This window comes from Polypterus senegalus, chromosome 12 (assembly GCF_016835505.1).
Source record: "Polypterus senegalus isolate Bchr_013 chromosome 12, ASM1683550v1, whole genome shotgun sequence".
Lineage (NCBI taxonomy): Eukaryota > Metazoa > Chordata > Cladistia > Polypteriformes > Polypteridae > Polypterus > Polypterus senegalus.
Window position 1 is genome coordinate 51,544,806 of NC_053165.1, and position 16,791 is coordinate 51,561,596.

Sequence of the window (16,791 nt, forward strand, 5' to 3'; positions counted from 1 at the left end):
AATTGTGAGACTTCTGAACACTTTTGAGACCCTCCCCAATGGGATGACATGCAGAAGAGCGAGTGCCGTGTCTGTCGAGGGTTGCTTGTCCTTTGCCGAGGCAACCGCAGGTTCGCAGCACCACAGAAACAACTACAAGCTGGCCGCTGCCACATGCAAAGTGCCGGTCGCCCAATGGGTGATGCAGGGAACATTCTAACTTGGCAACTGAACTGGCCCTGACCCTACCTGTTGGCTGTGTCTGTGTTCAGTTGAATGGTAGATGCCACTACAATAAATAACCCTGCTGTTCCTGTTTCAAGTTGAATAAAACTGATTTTACTAAAGTACTGAGACTCAACCTTGTCTTTGGGGTGCAAGATACTGACTCATGCATCACAGAATATTAATACCAAAACATCCTTTCTAAACACAATCAGCTGTTATTTCTCCTGCATAAGCCATGACTACTTAAAGTGTTTTATCGTGATCCAGTCAGTCATCACTTTTAGCTCTATTGCTTGGCTTTGTTACCTAACAAGTACAAATTTTAAAAAGCTCCCATAAGTTACCAAGCATGCAGCCAAAAGTATTGGAACTAACACAGATGATTTGGCCAAGTGTGTGTCAGAGGGCAATGTTAAAGAAACTGGAAATCATCTCAGCTCATGGCAGACATGCAAAACGTAACTTCAGTAAATAAGAGAGAAAAGACAGTTTAAAGACCCACACAAACCAATCCATAAATTCCTTTCTTCCTAGACCCATATGGCTTTTCAACAAGGAATAATATCTTATATAATAAAAATACAAAGAGTAGAGCTTTTCATATGTATTGGGTAACTATTTTAGGTCAAAATGTACTGTCAGCTTGTAGAAGCAGCTAACAAGGTATTGCTTTTTTTAAATGATGGAAATGTTTCAGAACTTTTGACCTGTTTGTCTCTAAGTGATTTTGTTTTTGTCTGTTATCGGATGACAGCCTAATGTCATGTGTTACGTGTAAACTTGATGTAAGGACCAATCTTAGAAAGTTAAAGCTTTGAGTTAGTGTTTGCTTAATTTGAATAGAATATCAATTTCTTTCATAGTCATAGACAATGGTATAGTCTTTTCCCCCTGTAAGTTAGTATGAGAGAGAACGTTCTTGCTATCAGCGTGATAATTGAGTCAGTTCTTGTTTAGAATTTGTCCCAGTGCACTGGGACTTAAAAGACCCATTTTCAACGCAGAAGTGGAATAGCATACAGTATTCTGATATATTTAGACGTGATTTGTAACTTAAATAAATTAAACAAGAATTTTAAGCTTTAAACTGAACTTCTCTTAACAAGAGCTTTTCTTTTTTTCCTATATCAATTTTGTCTGTGGAATTATTTTGACGTGTCAGGATTTTGCTGAATCCCATTTTGTATGCTAGAGCTGCTGAACTTTGGTAATTTTGGGAAAACACAGCTACACTTGCATTAAACAAATATGAAACCTTCAACCTTTAAATCAGAACATTCAGATAACACCATCTACATATTAATTGTATACATGCTATATAGGCAGGTAAAAAGTAGAATTAAAAAAGAGTCCGTTATCATTACTTCTAGTCCTTCTTAAGATATCAAGAGGCTGGTGAGATGGATTAATGTTGCTTTCTTTTATTTTCCACGTGTACTTTTTTCTATATCATAAAGTTAACCCTTTGTACTTGCCGTATGTTTATATGCAGCTAGTTATGACTTAATTACTTTTTATTTCTCATGCATGTGGTTATTTTGTACAATTCAGAGCTATAAATACTTTTTCTTGACTTTTTAGATAAGCAGGACATCTTTTGTGATCATTTGACAGGTGCCACCTTAAAATTGTTCATGCAAAGAAAGCCAAGAAGAGTAACAGGATTTCATGTACTGTATTATGGCTTACAGTTTTCTCTTGTGCTAGTAAACTTAGCAGGTCAGTGCACTGCTATGGACTCACACATTTTTGAGAAATACGCAAACTGCAGAAACAAGAATGCCAATGTCCTTAGGAATAAATTAGTCATTTTGTATCTAACTTCCACAGAGAGTTCCCCTGTTCTGATGATTTAGCTCTTCAAACCAAATCATTTAGATGCCTACCTGGAGTTGCAAGGCAGAATCAGAATCTTCATATATTCGCCGGGCGACTCCTCCATTCTCCAAGGCCATTTTTTCCAGGAAGTTATAATTTACATCGAAGCCAAAACCAAGACAGTAGAGTGTGAATTGTTCTTTGATGGCTTCCTTTACATTTGATTGGATTTGTTTAAGGTCGGTGATGCCTGATGGTAGAAATCATTGGTGAGCATCCTTAGTCACATTAAAATCCCATGTCATATGAATTATTACACTGTTTAGTTGTAAGGGAAAACAAAGATCACGGACAGTCTGTTCTATCATACTAGAAAAGCCATAAAACAGCTGTCCCTACTAAAAGAAATCGTGAGCAATGCCCATAACAAAACACGGAGGCCTTCAAGTGATGTAGCGTGTGTTCAGTGGTCTCTTGTGTGAGCTAAAGAGCTTATGGACGCAGGCAGAATGTACCGAATATGTGGTACAACGGCGGTTCTCAAACTGTGGCGCGCGAAGTAACAAAAAAGGGGGCGCGAAGATGTGAAAAAAAGAAAAAAGAATTTAAAATATGAAAAATACATCTATTGAAACCAAAACAAAGTAACTTAAACTACATTCTGATACTAGAAAAATAAATATAGAGTTAGATAAATGTCGATACAAGTTAAGTAGGTACTGTATAATAAAACTTGTAACGGTGTATCGGCAGCAAAAAATATAGGAATAAATTTTATTAGGGTTTCAAAAATAAACGTTAGGGGGCGCAATTAAAACTGTTATGAAAACTCAGGTCGCAAATACTTAAAGGTTGAGAAACGATGTGGTACAACAATATGGTAGCAACATCTATCATTGTGTAACAACATCAAGAACACGTCTCGTGTAAGTGGAGGTACAGTATGCCACACAGACTACTTAGAGGGAAAGGTTTGCTTTAACACTCAGGAGATATGTTAGCCTTACTCAGCAAAGTTCATTACTCAAGATGAATACAGTTTCAGGCTTTACGTACCTCTTTCCGGTACAACTGACTTAAATTTCTTGGGTGTTGCATTCAGAAATATAATTTACATTAAAACAAGATGAATGGATTGACAGTGCCACACTTACTTTAGGCTGACTTTACTCAAACTGAATATGTTTTTAATTTGTCATTTTACAGCTAAGTGAAGTTGATTCAATCGAACATGTGCATGCGCATGTTTGGAGGCTTTATGCTATCTGTTTCTAGTGCGATTGACATAATTGGCTTGTATACCATAACAATTAAGTTAAATTTATGTTTAACAAAAAGTAAATGCATCTCATTGGCATAGGATGCCAACACTGCAATGCTGCAAAAATCAAAGGGTTTTTTTTTCCGTAGGGGTAAAAGACAATTGGAATACTGGGATATGATCCTGAAGATTTGATCAGTATGGTTTCTTTTTTGTGGCATAAAATCCCTTATTGGCATAAGTCTTGTTCATTTGCATTAAGGTACCACACATTTTGAAAATAATATTGCAGACTTTTAGCAATCTACACCCATTTATTTAATATCAGAAAAATATAAATGGTAGTGTTTTAAGAGCCTGAGATCTGTGTGGTTATGAGAGAACTTTTGGGTGCCCACCAACGGCACATGCTACTTCACACTAGCAGGCTTTTCTTGTCCTTGTGGTGACAGGAGGCCATATTAATAACCTTGGTGGAACTGGCTATTTAATAATGATTGTGGTTAGTGATCAGGTGACTCAGATGTTTAATGAAAATGTAAAAATAAAGCAAAGACTTGTTTTTTGGATTTACTTAATTGATAGGAAATTATCATGTAATGTTTGAGTCTGTTTGTGGTGGGCTGGCACCCTGCCCGGGGTTTGTTTCCTGCCTTGCGCCCTGTGTTGGCTGGGATTGGCTCCAGCAGAACCCTGTGACCGTGTAGTTAGGATATAGCGGGTTGGATAATGGATGTATGTTTGAGCCTGGATAAACATAGTTCAGTTTTGTTAAGCTAATATTAAGTCATTTGGCTTAGCAAAGCTGTTCCTGTTCCCAGTTTTCAGGTAAATAAGTCTGGGTGACTTTAACAATTCGGGTTACCCAAATTCCTTCTGCCGTATTTACAGTAAGTCATTTGGCTAGTGTTAGGATAACCACAATGAGTTTGAATTTTTACACGCAATTGAATTCAGATCCCCCAATGTATCATTTTTGTAAGTGACCAACTCTTCCTCACTATGCATTTTCATAATGTTACTTTCACCATTATTCTACCACAGCAAGCTTGCATTCAATTTTAGAAAATGGCAGAAACTGTACTCACATAGCCTCATGATGGACCATAGAATGGAACAGTATGGCAACGTGCGACTTCACATAGTGTTGTCTGCGGTAATTTGATCAGTTCCCGCATATACTAGAGGTTTTCTCATAAATCAACCTGGCAGTAGATTCGTCTGCCTCTCCAGCTTTTCACTGAGTAAACACGTACCAGAGGTGGGATCTCCATCGGTCAACAAGATGATGATGGACAAGCTTCTTTTTGGCACCTGTCTCTCCTCCTTGGCAATTCTCAGCATCTGTATGCCTTCCAGAACTGCATCGTTGATATTCGTTGCTAAAGGCAAACAGAGCAACATGTTGGCAGGATTGATATATAAACAAAGGTTCCACAGTGTTTAAGAGTATTAGGAAAAGACCTTTAGCTTGGCAAATGGATGTCCTTGCACTAAAAAAAGTCAATTTTCAAAAAAAGGTTTCTTAACTATGTACCATAAACAATAAGGGATTTCCTTTCAAATCTTTGCAATATATGTCATATCTGTTTAGTCTGTGAACAAAGTGGGAAAAATAGCTTTGCAGTCCGCTTAGGAGTTCATTTGTGAAGGCATAACATTTATGCACTGGATCACACTGAGAGTGTCAGGACAGCAGTTGTGTCAACGGCTTGGCTGAGGCCATCACACCACTGGATTTTCTTACTGTACATTAGATAGATAGATAGATAGATAGATAGATAGATAGATAGATAGATAGATAGATAGATAGATAGATAGATAGATAGATAGATAGATAGATAGATAGATAGATAGATAGATAGATAGATAGATAGATAGATAGATAGATAGATAGATAGATAGATAGATAGATAGATAGATAGATAGATAGATAGATAGATAGATAGGACAATGAAGATGCAGATTGGACGACTGTCTTGTAGGATGTGTTTGCCACTACAACAATTACTTTAGAACTCATTGTCCTTTGTGTAGGCAGCATTGAAAGAATATCCTAAAAGGCATTGAAGAATGGACCTAGTGAGGGCAGGAGAGAGGTGTACAGTTTATTTACTGAACTACAGGTTCATCCTCTGGACACTCAGATGCACAGCCATGTTGGCTGCAAACTGTAACAAGGTTGCCATCTTGTGGTAGGTGCTTGTGTGACTGCAAGTGAGACAGAGAGAGAGGAGAAGAGAGCTGGGGGGTTCTGATAAAGAATTGGGTAGATGTGAACATGGGCCGCATGTAAATGCACAGATTTAGCTGAATACCCTCATGACCAATCAGTAGCATATGAAAAGGAATTGTGTTTAATTGTGTTTTATAACTGGAGATTTAAGACCCAAAACTTGTGTGGAGTTTACAAGGTGACCAGAGAGCTGCTGCTCTCCACCAAAAGATTCACTATGTTACTGAATTAAATCTCGACAAAATGGTGTGCTGTTTTCCTCAAACGTTTTAATTCTTTGAGGCCATAGCTAATGTAAATGGTCAATAACAAGCAGCCCAATAATTAAATACATCCTGCCCTGCCAAGTTTCTCTTTCACATTACTGTTCCTTAAACCCTAACAGAAACATTTCAACAAATGGATTAGTTTGCTGTGTCAAATTTAGTTTGAGAGAGGTCACTTCAGCTTGTATTTTTTTCTTTTACTTGCCCGATAGTCGCTTCTGTTAACAAGCACATCCTCGGCAGTCAGTCCAAGCTGCTGAAATGGCCGCAGAGTCATGCGCCTGTGTGCCCACCGTTTATGACTGAATGTGCTACCTGTACAAACAGTGGTCTGGTGGTTCGGGTTCGCTTCCTGGGTCCTCTCTGCGTGGAGTTTGCATGTTCTCCCCGTGTCTGCGTGAGTTTCCTTTTACAGTCCAAAGACATGCAGGTTAGGTGCATGGGTGATCCTAAATTGTCCCTAGTGTGTGTCCTGCGGTGGGCTGGTGCCCTGCCCGGGGTTTTCCTGCCTTGCAACTGATTGACTGACTGACATGTCTCATCGATGAAGTAAATACATTTTTTTTTTTTTTTTAATGTTCCCATTTTCAAAACAGTTAACCCAATCCCACAATTCACACAACAGTTACGGCATGCATACCCTTTTTAACATGTTTAAAAATAAGAAAATATTTATTTTGTCACAATCACAATAAATAGGCAAACTGGGAACCTAATTGAGGAATTGAACATTCTCAAAGGTTTCAATAAAGTAAATCCTTAATCTTTCATCTTAATGGTGAATCAAGATCTCTATTTTCCCCAATGTATGTCATTTTCCATAAAGGACATCTGAAACATATCAGAACAGTTAAAATCCTGTTTATAAACTGTTCTCATAAAATTCTGAAGTACCAAGCTGATGAAATAATATTAAACATGTTTCTGAACAATTAAGGTTGACACTGGGTCTCCAGGAAGATGTTGAGGTTAACAATGTGGGACAGGGAGCAGAGTAACTTTAAAAGAAAACTTGGTGTGGTGACTAGAAGAACATTTGAACTCTCACACACAATCAGGTGCAATCAAGAGACATCACTCTTCAGGAATGGCTGGACTTTAGAATTCCATGACAGTTTTAAACCAAAATGAGCCTGGATATACAGTATTGATGGCTCATGTCATTATATTAGAGGACATTTGTTTGACTTCTGCAAAGAATCTTTTAAAGATTACACTTTTGGATTTCAAAATGAAAACAAGAATGTTGTTCTGCCGGGTTTGTGGTTTCGAAATGCTTTGGGGGTCGATAGCTGAAGACAGTTGTTTTAGCAGCCCTGGTTTTGAATAATATTAGTTTTAAAAGATTTGTGTAAAAAAGGTAACAATGGCTTAGTTTGGATTGGAATCTGTTCATCGTGAGCTAAGTGTTTTATCAAGTATATGTTGTTGTAGCAATACCATTAAATAAGCCCTGCTTGAAACACAGTCTGGTTTAGCGGTAGAGGATGAAATGTAATGGCACTATAAGTTCAAATGGCTCAAGGAAAAATTTACTTGCGTGCAAAGTGGGGATGTTAGAAAGTGGGTTGCACGACAAATCAAGGGATTATCTGCCTTCCATCACTGCCCTGATCCAATTAAAGATTATCGGTTATTGTTATCATTTTGCTAGTTTCATCCCACCATTCATACCTTTAATGGTGTTAGAACTCAAATATTAACATTTACTGTCACCTAAAAAGTAAATTAATTATTGCTGCCAACACAGATTTCTGTAAAATAATTCAACCTAATGACATCTCCCTCATAAATGTCACAAAATGCACAGACCTGTACCTTATCATTATTTTGGTGTATTAATGAAACAGTAGGATAATAGTTTTTAAATAACTCTTTTTTCTTTCATGATCTCTTTACTCATTACCTCCACTGTCTCTGATGGTTTTTACAAATTCTTTGGCTTCTGCTATCATCGTCGGAGTAGCTTTAACCAACTTATATTTCCACGGAGTAATTGAGTGATCAAATGTGATGAGACCAAAACTGTCCTGCTCGTTAACATCTTGCAGGATTTTTAGCAGCGCCTCTCGTGTCTGGCAAATGAAAAGGAAACAACTGATGAGGAGAAATGTAGAACACATATCAGAGCTTTGGCCCGTGCGGTTTAATTGCTTCTTTAAAGGAAAGAAATTTGTATTTATTAAGGTTACCTGTTTTATCTTCCTGCCATACATGGAACCACTTCGATCAATGACAAACACCACATTCTTTGGGATCCTCGGCATATGGATTGGTGCAAAATAGTGAACAAAGTAGCCATTTACAATCTGAAACAGAAGATAATAATAAAACGAAGATTCATACATGCTGAAAGTTACCCAAATAGCTGTCAGCTGTGAGCGTCATTTCATCTTGCGCACATTGAGAATCACCTACGACTGACACGTCTTGTAAATTACCTGCAAGGAGATGGCCAAGTGACTTAGAAGCTGGTTTTGGAGCAACACCTACCTCCATGATTGCATCAGCCCAGGTTTGTTGTTTCTGCAGTGTTCTGTCCTTGTGAATCACCTAGTAAGGGTGTTCTCTGTGCAATGTGTTAAAAGGTACTATTGAAACCTTATATAAAATTTGATTGGTCAATTAGCACTTCTTTCAGACTAGTCATCTGTATTTTATTTTATGCATGATACAGTTGGCAAAATATCTTCACTATACTGATCCACGAACACTGCAATGGAGAATGAGCTATGCAAAGTGCAAATAGTTTCATGTCTTGGACTTATTTAGGGAGCAACTAAAACATTTGCAGTTATGTATTTTAATGTTAGATGATTACTAGTTAGAATGAAAACAATCATTTATGTCTGCCCTATAATGTCATGTTACTAGGATAGCCCTGACCTGGACTTGAGAATGTTATGTGTTGTTATATTATTAAAACGTAAAGTCACTATCAATGTGATTACTGCTTCCATTATCACCTAATTTGCCTACTTCTCAGTTTCTGTAATCTCTCATCCAGGGTTCCTCTCCTTGCTGAGGTTTAAAGTCTTGTTTTTGTGTCTTTTTCTATTACTTTTGAGTCATTGAGGTATATTAATATTACTTTTGTTTATTTTCTGCATATTTTCGATGCCTGTGTAATGCTCCATATGGTTTGTGGGTGGCCACCTGCCAATCACCACCAGGAACTGCATTCTGCCTTCTAAATCTGGAGGGTCTTCCACTGTTTCTGATGGTTCATTTTAAATGTGCTAGGGAGTTCTTGAGTGTTACTTGTGTTTTTGCTGTGCGTTTGCTTTTTTGATTCTTTGGATTTTTGACTATTTTTGCTTTGTTTTTTGATTTGTGGTTTGGGCCTTGTTTGCTTTGGATTGCCCTTGCTGACCACTCCTTTTTATCTTGTGTGCTTCGTAGAGCTTTATGTACTTACAGAGCATATTTGTGATAAAAAAAATTATCTCTCTATTATAAAAAAAAATCTTGGAAGGAGACGAGACGTGATTTTCTCAGAGAGACACTTATATATCCCGTGAGACGAGACTTTGTGCCAAGAGATTTAACCACACCCAGGGCCAGAAATAAAAGACATAGAGTAGATGACAAAGTAGAATGTCATAAAGAATTCAAAAATGTTGGCGCAGTACACATTCAGAGCAGGTTAGCGGTAATGAAAGTACTAAAATTCGAAAGTGTTAAAAAAAAGGATAGTAAAGATCGCATTAGCGCAAATGGAAATTATTACTCTGTGAAATAATGGAACAGCGAAAAGAGATCGAATATATTGTTCAGATATAAACTTTAAATCAGAGACTTGTAGATCGTCTAATTCGTATTGCCAGCGACAATTAAAAGATTCCAAAAACGTTGGTACAGTATGAAGTCCCGTGAGACAAAGACTTTTAACATGAGATTCTTTCAAGTCACTCCCTACTTACAACAATTTTCAAACAAGACCACGGTCATCTAACCTCAGTCGTGTGAATGCTTTTGTCAGACACACTTCCTGCACTCTCAGTTCTTATAAATTTTATCAGGACAATAATTTTATACGTTCTAGATGACACGTCAACAACTAAGCGAAGAAGAAAGAGCATGGACAAACATTCGAAAAAGTTGATTTATTTATTAGAGAGAAAAAGTTTTAAAGTAAGAGTGAAAATTGTGCATATATAACAATTCCCATGAAAATAACAATCTTGTTAAACTGTTTATCCGGTTAACTGGTTATCCGGGTGGGTGAGCGAAACGAGCATGGAGCAGAGCCCCCTAGTTTTATACAAATTCTTTGTGGCCGTTTTTGTATCTATTCGGGATTTTTGATGGAATTTCCACCTCTAGTTTTCATTTTCTAAAGCACTTTTGGCACATACTGTACGTGCTTTGGGACTCCCAGTCATAGTAGTTTTGGGGTTGTTATGATTGTGATTGTGAGTCTACTTTCATGCAATAGTAAGCTAATGCAATTATATTTTTAAAAATCCTACTACACATTGTAGGGGAGGCGGTCTTTGCTGCTATTTGATGACTTCTTGTTGGGTGTGTGTATGAGGAATTCTTCAACAATTTCAGTTGACAGGTGTCAGATAAGAGGCCTAAGTCTGAAAATCGTGTTCCTGTTAAACACGAGTACAGTGTATTCTGGGAAACCTAAAAGGCAAAGCAGAGTTACGAGTATTTTACATACTTATAGAGTGAAGTGGAACCTTTGAATAATTTGTAAAGTCAGTCTGTTTTCAGGTTCAAGCAGCTTTTTGATTCCCATAGGAATTGACCTTGAGCATGTAGGATAATGGCTCTGTATCATTTTTTGTGTTTTGAAAAACTGTCCATGATGCATAGCAGGTACAGTATGTGCACTTATTTTGGGCAAAAGGGAAGGAGAGTATGGTTGCATTTTGTTAGATTATTTTCAAAACAGTTCTCACAGCTAATTTGCTGCTTATTGGATCAATGGAGCTTTGAGCTGCTGAAATGTACATTTTCATGTAGCTTTTAATTAATTATAAAGAGTTTTAATTATAAAGAGCTCAGCTCAGTTGCAAAAATGGTCACTTGTATATCATTTTATGTCTTACCTTTAGGACAAAAAGAAAATCTTTCTTTTCAGTTTTCATTATAGATATGTAATCTGTAACTAAGGAACTGGGCCATCTGGGAACAATCACCTGGGACTGAATGAAGACTGCATGAACCCAGCCAGGTTGTGCAATTCTTTGCATCACTTATATTTTCTGCTATTGGTTTTGGTGCCAATAAATATATTTTATTAGCCATTTGATAAGCAAAATTATGAGATTATGATGTTCAACTTGTCGATGTGGGCATGTTTCACTCCTCTTTTCAGAGCACTACATTGGCTTGCTGTAGCTGCATGTATTAAATTCAGATCTTTGATGCTCACCTCAAACTATTAACAAGTAAGCACCTACATATGGAGACACTCACGAGGTCTTACACTGCTTCTTGACGGCTTAGGTCTGCTGATGAGTGGCATCCTGTGGTGTCACCTCTGCATGGCATTAAACCTCAATCCACACTCTTTTCATGTATACCTCCTGGCTGGTGGAATGAGGTAGCTGCCCACCTCCATTCAACATTCTGACTCCCTCAATGTGTTTAAGAAGCATCTGAAGACTCTCTTTACTGGTGAATTTCTGTCTAATTGATAATGAAAGGTTCTTGTATGTATCTGAGGAAATGTAATTTGCTTGTATTTTGTTCCGAACTCTTTACTTGTGGTGATCCTTGTCCTGTAACTCTTGTCCCTAAACAGTGGTCAGACTGATGTTTAATGAACTATGTCAGCTTTTGTAGGCGACTCTGGATAAAAGCATTAGGTAAGCAAATAAATTAAAATGTAAATATCTGGCATGATAGTGAGCTTGGTTATTAGATGTTTTATCGGAAGTATAAGCACTGATGTTACTGCACGACAATCTTGAATAGTATTTGTGAAGTGACATCACATTCAACAATACCATCAATGCATTTCACAATCAACATGGATGAGGCCACAAACCAGAGACTAAATAGCACCAGAACAAGGATTAGGGGAGAAGGTAGTTGTAAATTTGTGAAACTAAAGGCCTCATTCATGTATGCTGCAAAATTTTTTGTGCTTAGATTAATATGTTATGTTTTGAAAAATATTCAACAGCCATTTTGTTACAAACAATATAAAAATAAAAAAAATAAGTTTTCTTTTGCCAGGGATCAATGGACAGAAGAAAAAAATCAAGAGTTACAATAAAATATATATATATATATATATAAATACTTTTAAAGACCATGTTTATATTCAGTTAAAAAGTATACTAAAAAGTAAAAAATACGTCTCTCATAAATCACTCGTAAAATAAAAGAACTGCTAAGATTTTATTGATTGATGAAAATTGTCCACACTTTTATTTTACGAGTGATGTACGAGCGACTTATCTTTTACTTTTTAGTACAAATTTTGACTTAATATAAGCTGGGTTTTTAAGAAGTATTTTTTTTATATATATTATTTTCAACTTTTTAGTCTTGGGTTTGTTTTAGTATAATTTTCTATTCAATATTTTAACAGTTCCTTTAATATTTCTATCCATTACTAGCGCCATCTATTGGTGAAATCTTTAACTATTCTTCATATGAAAATTTCATTTCTTAATTAACATGGATTAATTGATCAATTAGTGAATCGATTATTGATTCATGTATTGTCAAAGGAAGTGAGTTAAATGTGCAAAATGTCAAGTCATTTGGACAATAGGAAGTGGGTTAAATATCGATTACAAGATTTGTCCCACAAACAGGTAAAGTTAAAAGAAGCGTGGTAAAAAGAGAAATGGAAATTGAGAGAAAGAGATGGCTCTTTAGGTCAGAAATGGGAGGAAGCCATCTCATATCTGGTAGGCAGGGTATTCATTTATGAATTATAACAATTTCTTCAAACACTTCGAGCTGCACTGGATTCTTTGGCATGGTTATGGAGGTGGAAATATTGTTAAGGAAATGATCTCATACAACATATACACTTTTCAATAGGCCAGAAGACAAATGAAAATGCTGTTTGATAAACATTTTGGGGGAAAAAAAGAATCATTTGTGTGGCAAAGCTCTGCACAATCAACAATTTAAAATTTTCTACAATTTAATGAATGAATGCAGACATTGAGGATGTGTTAATGGTAGAACGCATCCAAAGCAATCAGCATGTCAGTTTTCAGATGAAACACTTTCCCTGTCGGGATCATTATTTTTCTTTTAAAATTCTTTTAAAATATTTGATTTGCTTTTCCAGTTTAAGAAAGTTAAAAAGTAAATAAAAAGTATAGGAAAAGTGCAGAGTGCAAAATTCAGCAAGATATTTGCTAGAGTCTGTTGCCATTGCTGTAAAAGCCACATGCAGTTTTGTTTGATTCTTCATGCTCTGTCTTCTCATTTAATTGCTGTTTCTTAAGACAGCGTGTTATTTTATTTCTCAGTTGTGCTTCTGGATGTATCTGCTGGTATCTACCCAAATTATTCATTTTTGTGATCAATTGTTTATTCAGAATTCCCACTGTAGCAAATGAAACAGAATTGTACAGAACACACTCCCCAAAACCCTCCGTCCCATCCTGAGCCAGGGAGCACTGAACTGACAGAAGTGTCAATGAGCAGCAGACTCAACAGCGGCAGGCCAGCACTAATGGTTTTCATGAATGTTTTATTAATTCAAGATACTCTTGAGGAATTTTGATCATGACGCAAGAAGATGTTTAGCAGCAGGACTGCCTAAACACTTAAGTTCTGCTGGTAGTGGGGGAAAGTAGAGGAGGAAAGAAGGCAAGGAGTGAGATGTAAAGGTCCAAAATGAAAACAAAAACAGAAGAGCAGAACCAGAATATGTGCAGAAGACTGTCTGGGATATGAAATGTGAAATTGTGGCAAGGGAGTACAGGGAGTAGGGTATTGGGTTTGTAGATAATTAAGATTTCAGGGGAACATAACTCTACATTATGAAATATGGTCATCCAGGCAGAAGGAAAGGAAAGAGGAGGAAAATTCTGTGAGCCAATCTTGTAACAATCAAATTATATAAGGTACAATCACTACACTTCACCACCTGTAAGAGAAGTGGGTGATTTCCTAAAGATATACTAGCATTAAAAATATCCAGTCCTTGAACCTTCTTACCCCCTTCTGTTCCTGCCAATACTCAAAAGAAAACCAGATGATAGGTACAATTGATTAAATATGAAAGTGCATTGTAATCAAGAAACCAGTGATTGGTTTGTGATCCCACTTCTCATGGATGCCGCAAAAAAACCCCTAATTCCTGGTCCGATATACAAATGACAAAATTGACAAAAATAGATAAAAAAGAGAAAAATAAGAAAGAAATGATTAAACACGGGCAGCACAGTGGTAGCGCTGCTGCCTCGCAGTTAGGAGACCCGGGTTCGCTTCCTGGGTCCTCTCTGCCTGGAGTTTGCATGTTCTCCCCGTGCCTGCGTGGGTTTCCTCCCACAATCCAAAGACATGCAGGTTAGGTGGATTGGCATTTCTAAATTGGCCCTAGTGTGTGCTTGGTGTGTGGGTGTGTTTGTGTGTGGCACCCTGCCTGAGATTGGTTCCTGCCTTGTGCCCTGTGTTGGCTGGGATTGGCTCCAGCAGACCCCCGTGGCCCTGTGTTCAGATTCAGTGGGTTGGAAAATGGATGGATGGATGATTAAACACAGTTAGGGTGAAATGTCGATGAATATCCTGGCTTAAAGTTCTCACTGAATGATGTGAAAAAACAGTCAGCAGATGGACATGGCTGCTTTCTCGATATTCCAAGGAAGAGAGAGCGAGTGCAACTCACCAATGGGATCTTTCGGGGATCCATCAGGTCAATATACCAAAACCCACACATCTTCTCGGGTATTCACCACACCATTTCTTTACGTCTGGGTGACCACCCCACAAATAACGGACATCCCTCTATGAAGTTCACCTTTGCTGTCTTCCTACGCTAAGATAGCCGAGCCCTTTGCTTTGCCGTTTCTTTTTCCTTTCCCCCCTTCTTGGTTAGTGGTTATCTTTAAAAAAAAAGTTTCCTGCTAAAATGTCCCATTTCCTGGCATGGTAGACATAGAAACATGATGCCTGCCTTAGGCAGTGGGAAGTCCTACCAAGCCAGGTCCTCCAAAATGTAGTCATCGACTACAATGCCTGAATGGATATTCTTTCAGCATTATCAAGTCCCTGTGATGTAGTGACGGCAGTCAACAAATCAAACCCAATGTTAATTCTGTGTAGCCTTCCTACAAACTAAGGCTATGAGATGAGTTACACAGTACAGGAAAGAGGCCTGAGACTGGGGGCTGTTAGTTTATTGTTTATTTTTCTTTTTGTTATTATGTAAATATAATTTTAAATAGTATGTTATTAATTTTGCTTTTGTTTTTATTCAGCGTGTTTTAGTTTATTTAATATGGTGTTATTCATTTATTTTTCTAATTTGTATTTTTCTAGCATGTCAACATTCTCAAGTAATATTATATGTTATCAGACCTGTCTCCTTCATGTGGATCTCAAGGACCTGTTTTTGCTCTATTTTTGTTTCTATTATAGTTTTGGAGTCTTTTTGAATTTTTAAATATTTAAAAAGTTTGTGTTCTTTTTGAGTTGGAGGTTTTTAACAGGATTCATCTTCTCTATTTTTGTGGACATTTTGAGGTTTTTATTATTTATTAGTTTTCGTCCTATTTTTGGGGCCGTGTAAACTGGAAAGGCTGCCTCTTCAGCTGGGGATAAGCTTGCTAAGAAGAGGGTTATTCCTGGGGCCTAGACCTCAATTTGTATGTGTTTTATATAGGCCTGCCCCCTTTTTGATCTTCAGTATGGCAGAAGATCACAAAATATATTTAGATTAGGAAAGAGTGAGATAGAGAGTTAAAAGAATAGGCAGGCAAAGCAGAAGGAAATAAATAACTGGCAAGTTTGTGCCTTTAATCTAATCCCAGTTTAACCAGATATCTGTGATCCTGTTTCTGTTTACCATTTCAGAAATGCCCAGTACTGTGTGATTCATGTCTCAAACAAAGTGTAAAAGAGAAAATGTTTTAGTCATTGGATCAATACTACAATAAAACAAGACAAAACGACTTACCTGAATATTGCCGATTGATGTCTCTCTTTTCACATCATATTTAATTATAAATTCTCCATCTAAAATAGACTCTTGACATTCTGGACATTTTCGTTGTTGATCGATAGTTGGAGCAAATGAAATATGAGCCTAGAAGTTAAAAAAGCACATTACTAATTGTTCCTGGAGCTTTTCTCCACAAGAGATTGTATATTGTTTACAATTAAAACCCTCCACTCAGAAGAATCCCAACTTCATGATGTGCTGCAGAAGTGATCAAGCCAGACACACTGAGGCAGAACATGTGTTTAATATTTTTCTCTCCTTTGTCTAAACAGATCTGAATGAAAAGAAATAAAATAACAATGACTGACTTTGTTTAAGCAGGCTTTCCACATCTGTCTTATTTTGGAGTGTTACGAAAATGCCAGTAGAGGACGACAACAATGAATAACAAGAATAGACCTTACAGGTAATAGAATAAGGCCGTCCTTCAAGATGGAGACTCCACCGTTACTTCTGGCACAAATAGACAAGTGCCGATAAACAGCATCATATTACAGCTTTCACTAAAGTTTGTGGCGTATGTCACCATTTTGGATTTACGTCATGATCTGAAGTCGAACAAACTGAAGCTTAACAGACCAGCCCTGAGTTTCCAGGTTGGAAATCTGACTTAAGGGGGCTGTTCCATTTGAAAATTCCGACTAGGAACTCAGACATTCCAATTTCCTACTTCAAATGGAACTCAGAAGATTTGATGATCCATGAAGACCTGCCTACCCCCACCCTTGCAAGAAAGAATCCATATAATAGCCAAGACTACATCTGAATGACAGTCTTTTTATAGACTCACGTCTGGAAGGATGCTGCTCATTTAATTGTTCTGTTTATTATTCTGCAGTGTATGGGG

At 37.2% G+C, this 16,791-nt stretch overlaps 1 protein-coding gene across 49 annotated transcripts in view; it reads right to left on the reverse strand.

Moving 5' to 3' along the window:
- Positions 1-16,791, reverse strand: part of LOC120540417 (inter-alpha-trypsin inhibitor heavy chain H3-like) — a 95,133-nt gene that overhangs the window by 64,105 nt on the left and 14,237 nt on the right. For all 49 annotated transcript variants that reach the window (XM_039771207.1, XM_039771203.1, XM_039771204.1 and 46 more), the window contains exons 7-11: positions 15,900-16,028; positions 7,981-8,097; positions 7,695-7,863; positions 4,543-4,668; positions 2,094-2,275 (exon numbers count right to left, since the gene is read on the reverse strand). In XM_039771207.1, the coding sequence (XP_039627141.1) occupies positions 2,094-2,275; positions 4,543-4,668; positions 7,695-7,863; positions 7,981-8,097; positions 15,900-16,028 (723 nt within the window). The remainder of the gene's footprint in view (positions 1-2,093; positions 2,276-4,542; positions 4,669-7,694; positions 7,864-7,980; positions 8,098-15,899; positions 16,029-16,791) is intronic.